The sequence below is a fragment of the Cryptomeria japonica genome, chromosome 10 (genome assembly GCF_030272615.1).
Source record: "Cryptomeria japonica chromosome 10, Sugi_1.0, whole genome shotgun sequence".
Lineage (NCBI taxonomy): Eukaryota > Viridiplantae > Streptophyta > Pinopsida > Cupressales > Cupressaceae > Cryptomeria > Cryptomeria japonica.
Genome location: NC_081414.1, coordinates 790,306,293 through 790,323,330, shown reverse-complemented (window position 1 = coordinate 790,323,330; position 17,038 = coordinate 790,306,293). Strand labels below are relative to the sequence as shown.

The window sequence follows — 17,038 nt, the reverse complement described above, 5'->3', positions numbered from 1 at the left end:
CCACAGATAATCTATTGCGCCTCTTGGAGTGTATGTGCTCAAACATACTCCAATTTTGCTCACAACTAGATGCACTGCATGGTTGGCTCAAAATGCGAATGGCCAACTTCTAAAAACTTGGTGTCTTTGGGCCAAAAAGCTCCACCAATTATCTGAATTTGAAATGAGAAAAATAAAAAAAATCAGTGGACTCTCATTTAACAATATATAATAAAATTAAAATTATGCCTTAGAATGTATTTTAAATTTTTACTTGGCATCATAGATGTCCTACTTTCTTTGCAGATAGTACAAGAGAAGTTCTCCCCTTGAGCATTGCAAAACAATTGTATCTCTTGCATAAGTTCGGTCTGAGAACAACCATCAGGTGCCATCCTCTCCATGACTGAGTACAGCCCACTAAGAACCTCCTCATCAGCCTTGAAAGTAGGGCTGAAATGGAATGCCAAATTCAGATAATATGCTACTGCATGGATGGGCTTGTGAAGCTGGTTATGCCATCTGTTATCAATGATTTTCCAAATGGGACGATACTTGCTCTCATCTCTTGCATAGATGGATTTGATGGCCTCCTTGGCCCTATCCATGCTCTCATATATGTAGCCCCTTGCGGGCTTTTCTCCATCCGCAACTCGCAAGAGAACCACCAAGGGCTTAACAAACTGCAAAATTGCAAATATTGTGTAATTTAGAAAAATGAGCAAATAAGAGAAAATGATGAATAAATTATAAAACAAAAACTTAAATTGTAGAATTTATAAAAAAATTACCTTCACAATCTCATCACAAGGACTCCAAAGGCCTCCCTCATAAAAAATGCAATCTACCATATCTGTCCCTGCAGGGGTAGCAACATAGGAAGAGGAAGACCACTCATCACCAACAACCGTATGTCTCAAGGCCACTTTACAACGAAGCATAGACTGTAATGTAATGAAGTTAGTGCCAAATTTGGTGATTCTAGGATGAGCTAACTCCCTCTACTTTGTGTATTGTCTCATAAGAGCTAACACCCTTGAATGATTATATATAAATTTGCAAATATTTCTCGCCTTTTCCACACATCTCTTAATGCATGGGAGTTTTCCAATATCCTCCAACATGAGGTCAATGCAATGGGCGACACATGGAGTCCAAACTATAGATGGGTGCCTCTCCATCAAAAGTTTACTTGCATCAACATAATTTGTTGCATTGTAATTAATGAAGTTACAAAATAGTAATTAATTTGCAAACAAAACTAGTTTGTAATCAAAAGTTTACCTGCAGCAACATAATTTGCTGCATTGTCGGTGACTATTTGCACCACGTTCTCCTCATCCACCTCATCGATTACCTCCTCTATTTTCTCACACAGGAATGTGGCATTTTGCAATGTGTGGAGGCATCAATGGACTTGATGAAAATAGTGCCCCCTGAAATAAAAAATAAAGCAAGATCAATGATCATTTAATAAATCATTAAATGAAAAATAAAAAAATAATGACTAAATGAAATTAAAATTAATCAATCACCTGCGGAAGAAACAAGAAAATTAAGGAGATTTCTATTTCTCCTATCCGTCCAACCATTAGTCATGATGGTGCAACCTTAAGTACTCCATATTTGACGTTAATCAACTAATTCCCTCTTCACATCATGCACTAATTCAGCCAAAATTGGTCCCCTTAAATCTGATTCCAAAGGGGCTTTGAACCCTGCCCCGCATATGGTAAGGGCATTAACCATTTCTTGCCAATAAGGAGACCTGTCACAAATAATTAAATGAGATAAGCTAAGTATGTATTATGTATGACAAAAAATCAAACAAAGAATCAAACTATAAATATTAAAACAATCAAACATAAAATATTCACCAGTTGCAAAGAATAGAACACTGCTATAGACCCAAAACTTGCCAACTGCCATTTTAGTGGCATCCTACCTCATTCCAACCCATGCCCTCAAGTGATTGTTGGGACCTAGGAGTAGAGCGAGGCTCAAAGAAGGAATCCAACCTCGATTTACGAATTCTAGGTCCAATGCTAACACTCCCACTACCAATGGCCGTGCAAGGAACATGAGCACTAGCACTGCCACCTGCAAAAGCAGCTAGTAGTAGCACGGTGAGTGGGACGATGTGGAGGCATGGAAGAAAGCCCTCCAACACAACCTAAAGTTGTTCCGCTTCCAATGGCCGTGTTGACGTGTTTTTTATGATCGCGTCTAACACAGAATAAAGTTGCCTAACGGTCACTTCACTCTCTCTTGATCAAAGTACGATTGCATGCTAAGATTGCAAGAAGTTCAAACAATTGACTCCAAGGTTCCTTCAATGCGTGGACGTGACTTAGTTGGCTGATGTGATTGCTGGTAATCCAAGGGGCCTTGCTTGTGCATCGTTCTTTCACTTCTTTGTTGTGGCTGGAACTCCATCATCGGATATGGCAATTCTGCGATGCTATTGCTTCGAATGGACTAAAATGAACTGAAAGAAAAGGGAAAGGGTTCAGAAGGATCTAAATCTACTCCTAAGAGCAGTGATAACAATGAATAGTGCTTTGGTGGACAAATTCCAAATAAACCAAGCTCTGCTTCGTCAAGAACAACTACAACTCCTCAAGAACCGGTGCAATCTTCTGGGGACGCTAGAGGATTTTCAAATCGAGAAAGTACATTTGAATACCCAAAAAAGATGCAATCCAAACTACCATCTACAATCGAACTTAGCACAAATTTAGTGGCTTAGGCTAACTTTACACTGCAACTTACAATCAGCAAGATACAAAAAGTATGAACCATGGAAATTCATCAGACATCATTACATTCTCCATTGAAATCAAAGCACTTTACTACTTCTAATCTAAGTGAGGAAGGTGAAACCATGCAAGTTTTGAAAAAATAACTCAAGTGGACACCATCAAAGAACAATGTTTCACTATTATTTTCTCAAAAACTTATTGCAACAATTTCAAACAAAGCTCCCTCCTCTCCCAAATGAGGGGGGTCACCCCTTTATATAGGCTTCAAGCCCTGGCTACATGCAAAACCCTAATTAGGGTTTGCCCAAAAGATTCTCCACACATGATGCAACAAGGTGGGAATCTCCAATTAATAACCCATCATGCCCATATACAATTAATTCAAAAGTACCCAAAATAACATCCATTGCGCATTAAATGCACCACCTCCTTCAATTCGCCCAACATGTGTTGAATATTCATCCATGCAAAAATCACCACATTATGTCATAAATGATCCATCATTTCCACATGCGGTGGCTGCATGCGAAAGGAATCTGCCATAAATTCAACATGCAATTACCGGGTCGCCATTTGGTCAAATATTTCGGTAATGAATGCGCCACTCTACTGCCACGCGTTCAATAGATCCTCGCCATACAAGTGGACCCCGTTGTCGTATATCCGCTCCTGCACATCTAGAATTGTTGGAGAGGGAAAATTCGATTTAGGAAGAATTTTCTTGAAGTCTCCTCAACTTTCCTTGCTTGAAGAAGGCTTTTCATCAATTATGCACATTTCCTATTTTTAGGAAAATTTCCAAATTAGGGTTCCACGGTCTAGGAGAGAGAAAATTCTCCTACGAATCCAAATCTGTAAAACTTTTGAAATTTGGATGTGATTTGATGCCCAAGAATGGATTTTTCAAATTTTTCTCTGGAGGGGAAATTTCTTGTTCAGCTCATCCCTGATTCCTTCCTTGCCTTAGAAATTTTATGTTCAATTCATCCTTGGGTGTATTTCTTCCTTGCTTGGAATTTTGTTCCGAAGGAAGGAATTTCCAATACTTAGCCAAATTTTCATCTTTCCTGGAATTCTGTCCTGAAGGAAGGAATTTCCAATACTTAGCCAAATTTTCACATTTCCAAGAATTCTGTCGTGAAGGAAGGAATTTCCAACACTTAGCCAAATTTTCACCTTTTTCAGGAACTCTGTCATGAAGGAAGGTATTTCCAACACTTAGTCAATTTCTCACCTTTCTTGGAATTATGTCCTGAAGGAAGGAATTTCCATTACTTAGCAAAATTTTCATCTTTCCTGGAATTCTGTCCTAAAGGAAGGAATTCATTGTTTTGTGAATTGTCCATGTCTCCTTTTCAACATCCCTATTTTTAGGGATCCTCCTAAAATTTAGGAGTCAGTTCATTGGATGGAGAATTCTGCCACGATTCCGAATCTATAAAATTTTCCACACTCTGTAGAGATTTGGTGTCTAAAAATAGCAAATTCAAAAATTTGCCTAAGGGGAATTTTGTTTTTTTATTCCTCCTTGACTCCTTGGATTCCGTGCCTCAGGCGAAATTCCAATTCTTTTAGCTCAGGTGAAATTTTCATTACGCCCATGGATTCATGGATTTTCTTCCTGTGAATGCCTTCCTGGTTTTAGTGCTCCAGCCCAGATCTAGGCGCATTTTCAGCATGTCCATGGAGAGGTGGATTTTTCCACTTGTGAATTCATTTTTGGTTTTAGCACCCTAGCCCTGACTTGGGCACATTTTCAACATGTCCATGGAGAGTTGGATTTTTCCACTTGTGAATTCATTCTTGGTTTTAGCGCCCCAGCCCTGACTTGGGTGCATTTTGGCCATGTCCATGGACACATGGATTTTTTTCACAAGTTCCAGGCTCTTCGTCAGGATATAAATATGAAATATAACATTTAAGTATAAGTGAGATGTCACTTATACTTTAAGTTATATTTCATATATATTGTCAGGATGTTTGAGAGTGGTTTCAGGTCCATAGGAATCATAATGCAAATTCTGGATTTTGGAAGATCTTCCAAATTTCCAGACTTAGTCAAATTTCAGGCCATTTTCGGATCAGGATGACATTGGTGGATTGATGTGAATTTCTGGACTTGGATGATTTTGCATGCTTTCCTCTTCTGGAATAGGAGTTCCAAACTTAACCATTTTTGATCCAACTTGTTTGCCTTCTGACTCTTCTGGATTTAGAAATGGTCTTCAGGAACGTTCAGTCTTTAGCGTCTTCAGAGATATTCAGCTTTCAGTGTTTTCCTGTGAAGATCCTGCCAAAAATAGATTTTCCCAAATAGTAAGTGTTTCAAAATGTCAAGGTTTGGGCAAAATAGGTCAGGAAAGCACTTACTAAAAATAGAAACTTACTAAAAATAGAACTTACAAAAAATAGTAAGTTTGATTTTTGGCAAAATTAGACCAATCCGGGACTCAGTAAAATCCCTAAAAAATAAGAACTTTCTAAAAATAGAAAGTTGCTTCGTTTTGGCTCAAATTTTATTGGGAGGTTCCTTGAAGGGTCCTAATTCCAGTTGTATGTTCAGTTTTTCCAAAAATCTAACAGAAACACCTAAAATCTAGGACAGAAGGCAAAAAACCCTAAAATTCACAAAACGAGTCCTAGACTTAGCCGAATTCGCTCAAACAAAAAGCAGATTAATCAATATGACCCCCAAACACTTGCAAAGCAGAGAGATTGACGAGATTGCTGCGAAAAGACCCCCAAAACAAAGCCAAAAGACCAGAAGGGCCTAAAAAGTAGGGGGTCCCCATTTGCAATTGGGCGATGTGTGAAAATGTCACAACAGGCCGCAAAACCTTCCTTTTGCTTCTTTGCCATTTCCTTTTTGTTTTCAAGTGCTTCAACCATTACATAGCACTCGCATGTAGCCTGAATAGTTTCTTTTACGCATCGCTCGACATCATGGCCACGTACACCAACAATATGGTATTTTAATCTATAAATGCCTCCATGGAATATTGTTTTGCAAAACATACACTTTGTCTGCCCTTTTTTTTACTCAGGAAAATCTTCATGAAATTTCCAAGCGGTGTCCTTTCTATGTGGGGGTCTAGAAGAAGACATTGTATGATAGTTTTGTGAAAATTGAGGCAAATAAGAAAGTGAACGTTGCTGCAATAAGACATTACAAATACAAAAAGAAATTAATATTTGAGAATTTGCGCATTCATTCTCATTGTACATTTAAAAAAAAAAAAATAAGGTAGGGTTTGATCAAAATTTCAAACCCTACTTTAAAAAAAAAAATTTACAAACCCTACATACAAAAGATTTTGGAAAAAAATGTAAAACTTTCAAATGAAATTAATAGAAAATGAAATTTTTGCTTACAAGAAACAAAAAAAAACTCAAAAAATCAAACTTACCTCTTACAACAAGCTTGAAATGAGCTGCAAACTCTTCCTTTCCAACTCTTGATGCACCAAATCAAAGTACAATGCAGCCCCAATGTTTTGAATTGATGAAATCTTGAGCTTCCTCCTTGCTGGTTTTTCTTCAATGAACCCTTGTTTCTCTTCACAACTCACTTTCCTCTTCCTATTTTGCCAAATGAATGAAATGAAGTTCACTTTTAGGGGCATAGCACTATTATTAAATGAAGTTCACTTTCCTCTTCACAATAAGTGTTAATAAGTTATTTAATACTATTATTTTTAAATAATAGTGTTAAACTGTTAATAAGTTTTTAGCACTATTATTAAAACATAAGTCTTAAATTCTTAATAAACTTAATAAATTAAATTTTAATTATTAAGTTATTAACACTATTAATTTTAAATAACAGTGTTAATAATTTAATATATTAAAATATAATCTATTAACATTGTTATTTAAAATAACAATATTATTATTAATAATATAGAATACTAAGTGTTTAGATTGTATAAATGATAACACTATAAACTTCAAAATTTAAAACTTACAAGTTTAGAACATTGTTAAAACTTTAAAATTTAAAAATACAGTGTTAAATTAATTAATAATAGAAAAAAAACCTTGTTCGAATCTGCCTTGAAACCTGAAATCCTGCCTTAGTCGCGTGAATATTTGCTCCAATCGTGCCCTAGTCGGGCGTATTTTTGCTTCGCCTTCGTGCAAAAATTGCGTTTTTATCTGCACCAGTCGCTTCCCTGCCATCGCACAATAATGAATGTCGAAATAGGTTTTCCGTTTTTGCGACTAAAAATCTTTTTTGTTTTTGTTTTTGGCGCTGGGATTTTGGACACTATTATTAAAAAATAACACTGTTAATAACTTAATATATTAGATTGTTATTAACACTATTATTTAAAAATAACAATATGAAATAACAGTGTTAATAAGTTATTTAATACTGTTATTTTTAAATAATAGTGTTAAACTGTTAATAAGTTTTTAGCACTATTATTAAAACATAAGTCTTAAATTCTTAATAAACTTAATAAATTAAATTTTAATTATTATGTTATTAACACTATTATTTTTAAATAACAATGTTAATAATTTAATATATTAAAATATAATCTATTAACACTGTTATTTAAAATAACAATATTATTATTAATAATACAGAATACTAAGTGTTCCGATTGTATAACTGATAACACTATAAACTTCAAAATTTAAAACTTAGAAGTTTAGAACACTGTTAAAACTTTAAAATTTAAAAATACAGTGTTAAATTAATTAATCATAGAAAAAAAACCTTGTTCGAATCCGCCTTGAAACCTGAAGTCCTGCCTTAGTCGCGTGAATATTTGCTCCAATCGTGCCCTAGTCGGGAGTATAGGCAAAAATTATAGTTACAAGTCTGACCCAGCTAAGGCACAATTGTAAATGATGTTCAATTTACATTCAATATGCAAGTTATATTCTATTGGCTAATTTTATTATTTCCTTAATGTATATATCTGACTATCTTCTTGTTTGTGGCAGGTGAGAGGAGCATTTAAAATTTTCTATGTCCTATCTTACGAATGCCACTCAATATAAGTATGCAACAAATGAGTCACGGTCAAGCAATGCCTTGATCGGTCATGACCGTGGCTCTTTGTTTATACTAAACAAATGTATGTTCCACGTTAATGCCAATCGGTGGGAGTAGTATTACAACCGATGTCTATCGGTGTTGGCTTAATGCTAACAACCGATAGTTATTGGTGTGTTAGCCTTAACAACCGATAACTATCGGTGTAGACTAACACACCGATAACTATCGGTGATGTTATATTGCCACCCGATATATCATATGCAACCCGATAATATATTCAGCCCGTTATATGCAACCCAATATTTAATCGGTGTTTTCATTTAATCATTTATTTAATATTATTTATGTTAATCGATATACATCTAAATACAAGATTTAATAGATTGATGAACATAACCAAAATATATAGTATGATTATCAATAGGTTGTTTATATGCAAATGTAGAATGGCTATTAAAGAGGAATTAATTGCTTGAAGGTTTTATCATAGTTTTTGATAAGATAAATGATTGAATGAGGGACTTCATTTCATCTCTCATTCAATCATTTATCTTACCGAAGCTATCATGCGTTAACAACAATAACAGCAGATGACAATAGATAGAAACCGACTTATCTTAGTCCTTCGGATGCAAGGAAATCACAAGACAATGAATTCGCTTTCCTTCGATGATGGTTCACTGTGCTTCTATGATGATATGCTGTGCTGCCCATCAATGATGTTCACTGTCTTCATACAATAGATGCACAGCAGATGGATTTCACCCAGCAGATGTAATTTGCACCATACAATGACAATTCGCTGTCCTCCTAACTGGGTTTGCAGACCTTCAAGGATAATTTGCACAGCTGGAGATTTCGCACCTAGAGCAGATCTGAATTGCACTTTTGGAGCATAGGTATTTTGTGAACTTGCTTGAATAGTTTCCTTCCAAAATGAATCTGTATTTATACAAGGTAGAGGGAATGCATATAGGGTCGGCCCAATACATTTTGGCGCTTAAACTCACTTTAATTCACACGCCACATAATGAGGATGGGTCCACACGTTAGCCCACACGTTTGGTAAATAGGTCCATGCGTTTTACATTGGAATAGGGCCCAGCCCTATTTGTTTTACATATTAGATTGAGATAGGGCCCAACCCTATTTAATCCTAATGGATTCGAATGTTGCCTTTGGCAATTCGAATCCATTATAAATATTTTCCAAACTAGTTACAAAACAACATTTCCACCTTTCGCATCCATGTCCATCACGGCATTTGGAACTTCAAAATCTGTCAAGTGCATTTGTTTTATCATTTCCAAAGTTTTCTCAATAAACCAGTTTCGTGTATCTCTCTTACGATGATTGCATTCCATAAGATGATATTGCTGTGTATTTTGTTTATCATTGTACATTATATGCTCCATCAATTCCAAACAAAATTTCCCTATCCATAATTCTTCAATGAATGTCCATACGCTGCTCAACGGTTCTGTTTCGACTCAAGGAGGGAGGTTGGTAACGGTTGTGAAATTTGGCTTTCACCCTTGCCAGTTGCATTGGTTTGAAAGTTTCAGAAAATCTCTTCAACACATACATGTGCATATTCTGTAATTATTTTCAGCATGAGATGGCATTCCTTCGAGGTGATTTGCTAAACAATCCACGCTTTCAGGGAGGATTTCGGCATAAATTGAGGCATTTGGATTTTATATCTGCCGTTTACATCTTGTTTTCAAAACTTTTATATTACACGGACAGAGAGGATTTGGTTTAAAGGATTGATCTCGGCTTTACACCACATCTCTTAAACAAATACACTTTGTGCATTCTATTGCACCCATTTTGGCATAATACATACGATGCTAATAAAAGTTGTGAGCTCGACTTTACACTTGTGCCGTGCACTGGCTGTAAATCCATGGCAATCACCCATTTTGCACATGTAGAGTGCATATTGACAACAGTCGTGGAGTCCGACTCTATGCTTTTTATTGTATTTGTTGGAAATCTTTTATTGTAGATCCATTTTCTGTATATCGTGCATCATTGCATTCCATGAGATGACATCTCTTACGAAATTTCAAATAGTTGGAATGTTTTGTATGTGATTTCACATTTCTGCGCGGTATTGTCATCATGAGATCTCCTTGCTTAACCTAATCAGGGCATCATTGATTTCTTTTCGATGTAACAATCCATTTCGGAGAAACTATTTCGGCCCTCATCGATATGCTTAACCTAATCAAGGCATCATTGATTTCTTTTCGATGTAACAATCCATTTCGGAGAAACTATTTCGGCCCTCATCGATATGCAACATTTTGTAGACAAGCTGGGGCCCATCATATTTTGTTTTATTAATTAAAATCTTCAACCCTAAAATTAGGGTAACTTTAGCATTTCGATCTAACATGCTTTTTCGTTGTAACCATTTTTGCCTTTGTAGATATCATTACTACACCGATAACAATGAATTTACTTGCATTTTGAAGGAAATTTTCAACCCTAAAATTAGGGTAACTTTAGCTTTTCGATGTAACACGCCTTTTCGTTGTAACCATTTTTGCCTTTGTTGATATCATTACTACACCGATAACAATGAATTTACTTGCATTTTGAAGGAAATTCTTTAATGATTTCCTGACATTATGCTTTTCGGTGTAACTTTTGCTTCGGTGAAATTAATCTTACCTTCACAGACATCCAATGTTGTGTAGAAAAATTTGGGGGACCAGCATTTTGGATTGCATAATAATTTATCTTTCCCCCTTTTTAAAATGTTCATAATAATTAATTTTAAATCATAGTAGAATGATTTAAATTTTTACTTCTCCCGAATATTATCCCTCTCATCCATAACTATTGCATCTTATATATATATATATATATTCATATTTTAAATGAGTTATTAATTTAAATCAAATTAATTTAAATAATATACCTTCAGATTTGGACCCAACCTCTTGCTTCTGTGTGTTGTGACATTAATCTGCCTCCCTTTGAAACTATATGCTGGGCTCTACCCTCATGGGAGCCGCATTTACCCCCACATATAGTGAACATTTAAAATCAACTATTCAACTTGGATCTCAAAAATATTGATTTAAATTATCAAGCTTCTGGAAAGCAAAACATTTACCTTTGTGAGAGCTGGCTTGCTATTCATGTCTTTCATTAATGAACTTGTAACAATAATAACCTCATCTGATGATCAAATAAACCATTCTTCTCAAGCCTATATCCACAAATTGGAAAAGCTTGATGTCAGCAAGGAAAACTTCAATAACTTTGTGAAATTGTTCTCATTGGTTAATCAAAACATTATGTGCACAATGTCTCAAAAAAACAGGGGCTATTTGAAGGATTTTCAAATTTTTTTATATTTTAGGAGACACGGAATTTTGCCAAAAATTTAGGGTTCCAATAGGGAGGAAGCACACCATCAACTTGAGGAAGCGGTGAGTGAAAAATTGGCATCCTCCGACTCAGAGCCTGAGGGTGGAGATTTTGAGACGAAGGACAAAAAACAATGGAACCTAATGACGAGGGAGTACTGGAACTGGAAGATTTCTTGGAGGATGAAACAAGTTCCCTCAATGGATTATTGCACTAGCAAATAGAGGACTATGAGGTATTTTCGCCAACATGTAATTTTCTTGAAGCCATAACCCATAGTGAAGAGCAAACGATGGAACCATATAAAATTAGGGATGATACATTTGATAGTATGAAGAGCAAAATATGTAATGTGGAGCATATAAATAATTGTCAAAGGGAATCAACATCATTGGAAATTCACAAGAAACGGATGAGGGGATTAAGAGGGATAGAAAATGGAAAGCAAATATTAATGGAGTTGAAGAAAATTATCAAAGGGGAATTGGAGAGTAAGAAAATTAATGCTCATTGTGTACTACAGGTTCTTCCTTGGACGACAATATCATTGTCAAGGGAGTCTCCTGTTCTTTCTGTACAACTTGGGATATCTTATCTCGTATAGAGACCATTTTTTAAATCTCACTCTTGGTGAGGGTATGTTCTTTATTTTTGGTAGAAGCATTCAAAGGTATCCTTGACAAGACGGGTTCCACAACATATAGAAGTCAGGAAAGCATCATTTCCCTCGATAAGCAAAGCCATACGGCATAGGAAGTTCCCGCATCCCTTGAAGTGGTCCGTACAACACGTATCGTTTCGATATTTCATATGGCACATAACTTCACCAATTCACATGTTCATATGACATTTCCATTATCCCATATGGCAGTTCATACATCCTCATGTACGACATCTTGCGCGGATCCTACATACCATATGACACTCGGTGCATTGTTCTGTACTGCGAGTGCAATTTCAAAGTTCCAAGGAGTCATTTCCATACATTGATTTCATCACGTACGGATACATCATATTGTCCCTAACGTACAGAGTATATTGTCTCCACTATACAAAGCATATTGCCCATATGGTATGACAGATACTTCATCTCATATAGATATTGTCCATACTGTACGACGGATACTTCATCCTGTACGGGATATTGCCCACACCATAGGATAGATACTTCATCCTATACAGCCAGAGCATTTCTTTAGCATCATATGAAACTCTATGGCGCACAAACAATGATTTCTCAACCTCCCTTTAGCTGTTGATCTGTTTACGCTTGTTCTCTTCGTTTTTCATGTAAGAACATAAATCTCTTGTACATCACCAATGTATAATAGAGGGTTTCAATCGGGATCATAGGAAACAACAAAATTATGCAAATAAAATTAGCACAAAGTTTTTTGTAAATCAGGGGTTGATGAATTGGAAATATTGAATAACTCTTTAGAAGTTACTAGGGAGAAAGGTAGATCACAGTTAATTTGCACGAATAGAAAAATTAGCAACTATCTCTTAAGAAGAGAGTATATAGTTGCCATAGTTGCCATGACATCTACCTTGCTCTTCAACCTATAAATCTCCTTTTCTTTTTCTTGCACTTCCTTATCAAAATTCTGTTGCATTTGTTCTTTCTCTTCTATCCATTTATTCTCTTGCAGTTGTAGCTGTTGAACTCTCTTCTACAATTTGAGTGCAATTGTAGGCCAAGATAACATAGGCGAGGCATGAGGGACACTAGTACCAGGGGAGGTTATATAATCTGCTCAATGACCCTTTTAGACTATTTGGCATCTGTTTCTGCCAACTTATCTAGGTTAGTGTCCTGTTGCTTAATCACATCTCAAACCTCTATTTTTGGTTTTTCCACCTCTTAACCTATTTTCTGTTGCTGCATTATTTCCACTAAAGCTTCTATTCCTCCCTCCGGCCGATATTGGTATTAGAAGATATTTCCTCCCCTCCTACCAGCGGCCTTTTCTCAAACAAGTGCTCTCTCTCGTTGCTACTTTCAGACTCAACATGCAGTACTTGTTCAGTTTTAGTTTGGCCCTTTTATTACCCACCTTGGATTTCAACCTATGGGATTTCCTAGGAGGTTTGCCAGTGGTTTTCTGCCTTTTGCCTTTCTTTTCCACTCTAATTGCAGCAGAAATATCTTGTTCAGTAATTTTGAAAGAGATGGGTGTTGGTTTATTAATCACAGGGGCACTAGCGGTTGCCTTCTCCTTTAATGGCTTTGGTTTTTGATGTATATCAAGGGAATTATAAGATCCTTTCTTTTGCTTATCAGAAGCAAGAGGAGACTTAGATTTTCGTTTCTTACCTGCAGTAGTGGATGGCTCCTTTATTTCTCTCTTTTTGGCTGTAGATTTCTTAGTTGTTTTCTTTCCTTTACTCGGTGAGGGTTTAACTTTTTTCTCAAAGGAAGGAGGTGAGGTTGCCTTCTCCTTTAATGGCTTTGGTTTTTGATGTATATCAAGGGAAATATAAGATCCTTTCTTTTGCTTATCAGAAGCAAGAGGAGACTTAGATTTTCGTTTCTTACCTGCAGTAGTGGATGGCTCCTTTATTTCTCTCTTTTTGGCTGTAGATTTCTTAGTTGTTTTCTTTCCTTTACTCGGTGAGGGTTTAACTTTTTTCTCAAAGGAAGGAGGTGAAGGTTTTTCTTTTGGTTCTTTCTTCTTTTTAGAGGAAATCTTGCTTCTCCCCTTCTTTTCTATAGTAGCAAGGAATTTCTCATGTTTCTGTTGCATCTCCTTTACAGGATTTTTCTCCTCCCCCTTGCTCTTTTTATCTTTTGAATGCTTTTCACTTTTCTTGGGTTGAGATGGGGTTGGAATCTTCTGCGCCGGTTTTTTACCACAGGGTCTTGGCTATAGGAGGAGTTTCACTGGCTCCTCTTCCTCACTCTCAGAGGATTCAAACTATTGGGTTTCTTAATAGTCAGAGATATCTTCCTCAATGGGGGTTTCCGAGTCAAAATCACTTGCCCTTTTACTACTCTCCCCCTTCTCCCTATTCGTTCCATTAACTCTCAATTTCCAGCTCCTAGGTCCTATGTTTATATGCTTAACCCTTTTTAACTATCAAAAATTCCTCCCAAGTCATATTTGGGTGATAAATGCCCAAACTTCTTTTAACAAACAATGTAATCAAACAATGATGAGAAAGTGAGGTGTCCTTACCTTTTTGGATTTCTACTACTAGCTTGGACAAAAAATGAGCAAGATAATCTGGCACATTCATCAATCTCCCAGATTACTTAGGAGCTTGAAATGGTGAGAGTATAACAGTGATAGCCAAATCAAGAATCCTTATTTTCTGATAACTCTGATCTCTTCTCCTCTTCCTCAATGTAGATTCAACTACCCCTTAGTCTGACTATCTCCTCCAAATGCAACTCTTACTCTCTAATCTTGTGAGATTTAACCCAGCATAACCCGGTTACCTCAAAATGCATCTGGACTATACTGTGCAGCATCATACAAATATTTGTCTGCATACCATTCAACCCTAACTAAATCCAGTTGAACCATCTATTTTGCATTCACTAACTCATTCGTTTCAACATGCAAATCATCTTTCTTAAATTCAATAAGATACAATTTTACCTTCCTATCATCTACTGCAACTTTAGTTTTGTTCTCTTCTTTCATGCCTTCAACAAGACATGCTCCTTTATCTGGAATCAATGCAAGCCTTTTTGCTTCTACTTCTGCAATCTGTGACAATAGATCTTCTTCATTTTTTTTCTCCTTCCTCTAAAGGACTCTCTTTTGCTGCAATCTCTTGGTTCGGCTTCCAAGAAGCTATGGATTCTTCTAATTTCTTCTTCCAATATGACATCCTCATCTTCATTAAAATTGCTCATCGAACAAGGGACCTTCAAAGTCCTCTACTGTAGCCTCTATTTCTTCTTCAGTGCCACATGCATGACACTCTATTGCATCTTCCCTCTGTCCTGCAATCAAAACATCCTTAGAAGAATAATTTATTTCACTCTCACCTTAATTCTTCTTTTCTTTTCTCTTTTCAATCTATACTTCTGATTCATTCACCTCCTTCTGCAACTCTATTAGTTTATATCTTAATTTTCTCTCTCCTGACAAGTACATAAATCATGAAATTCCATCCACTAACAAATTTCATTTTCTTCTGTATCTTTTCCATCTTCAAGACCTCGTAAGCTTCAACATAAATCCTCTTCTCAACACTCCCAGGTTCTATTGCAAACTGTCTCACAAGTACATAAATCATGAAATTCCATCCACTAACAAATTTCATTTACTTCTCTATCTTTTCCATCTTCAAGGCCTCACGAAGCTTCAACATAAATCCTCTTCTCAACATTCTCAGGTTCTATTGCAAACTGTCTCACATTCGGCGATCTATTTTACACACTAAGGAATCTTTGCTCAACAAAACCTCCAAGTAGCTCCTCTTACAAATTGCACATACACGCAACAAAACTCACACACTCCACCCACAGATCCTCGTACCAGACTGCCTCATGTTTGACATTCTATCTACACACTTAAGAACACTAACTCTGATACAACTGTTGGAGGGTACTCCCCTTGCACAAATCAACTCACAAAAACAACAAATAAATTAATAGGAAATATGCAAGACATGATTCTTGCTTTATATTAATTTCCTGAAAAAAATTACAATGCTGTTTGGAATTACAAAGATTTGAGTGACAAGGCTTCATATATAAATCAGTAAATTAAATGAAAAATAAAAAATTACAATGTTGTCTAGAATTACAAAGATTTGAGCGATAAGGCTTCATACATAAATCAATAAACTAAATAAAAATCAGCAAGACCTGTAAGAGAGAACTACAACTACAAACATAACCTTTAAAATCTAATTTCTGCTCTTCAACTTGCTTCTCCAACTCCTATTTACAAAAATCTGAAACTGCTATATAGACTTATGGGGGCTCAAAATACCACAACATATTACCATAGGTCAAGACAAGGTTCCAAAAAACCATGGTAAAAATTCATATGATCCAACTTAATGGACAGCCTGTAAACTTAATAAAATACAATTAAATGCTTCATGTGGCCTCCACATGGCCACCATATCCTCAGCCAATAAAATCTATCAAAGAATAATGCTCCATGGAATTATGAATTTAATCATGGAATTTGAGAAATTTCTTTTCTTTTTTCCTATTTAATAGGAAGTTGTTATCTTACAATTGCATTTATGTAGGCTCTTCCAGAAGACTGCCTTCCACCTAGCATTTTGGAGCCAGGGAAACTTGATGAGATATTTGAGCGAATGGATGCTAACAATGATGGTCGTGTAACTTATGAAGAGTTCAAAACAGCAATCCAATTGGACAGTTCATTACAAGATGCACTTTTGTCCTCCTTTCGAGCAATGTAATTAATGTGTAATATTATTATATGATTCTACATGCGAATTAATGCTATTAATTACATAACAAATGTAATTAATCATCTTTGTAATTTTGAGTACATGAATTATCCTTACATATTCTATATATTGGTATCCTACATTGCCTATATGAGAATATAATCATATAGTTTAGTTTAGTCTTTTTTAAAAACTATAATGAGACCTTGATATTAATAGTATGAATTTTATCTCTTCATTTTTAAAGATTATTTATGTTTTATATAATTGTTAGATGAATATTCATATATTAATAAAATTCTTTTGTAAAGCATTATATTTAAATAAATTTATTTAAACAAATAGTCTTTTTAATTTTAATTTTAATTTTTTTTTCTATTAAGATAGTTGTTTAATTCATTATAATTGTAATTTTTTTTAATTTAATTTATTAATTTCATTATTAAACAATTTAATTTTAATGATTTAAATATTTTAAAACTTTACCAATATATATTTCTCAACCATTAAA

General features: G+C 35.4%; 1 protein-coding gene across 7 annotated transcripts in view; it reads left to right on the top strand.

The window, feature by feature from the left end:
• The window catches only part of LOC131039218 (calcium and calcium/calmodulin-dependent serine/threonine-protein kinase), a 184,266-nt gene extending 167,502 nt beyond the window's left edge, over window positions 1–16,764 (top strand). For 5 of the 7 annotated variants that reach the window (XM_057971919.2, XM_057971921.2, XM_057971922.2 and 2 more), the window contains exon 8: window positions 16,360–16,738. In XM_057971919.2, the coding sequence (XP_057827902.1) occupies window positions 16,360–16,536 (177 nt within the window). In that variant the 3' untranslated portion in view covers window positions 16,537–16,738. Of the gene's footprint in view, window positions 1–16,359 lie in introns of all 7 variants that reach the window. The other 2 variants (XM_057971918.2, XM_057971924.2) reach the window with 2 other exon arrangements.
• The last annotated feature ends 274 nt before the right edge of the window (window positions 16,765–17,038 follow it).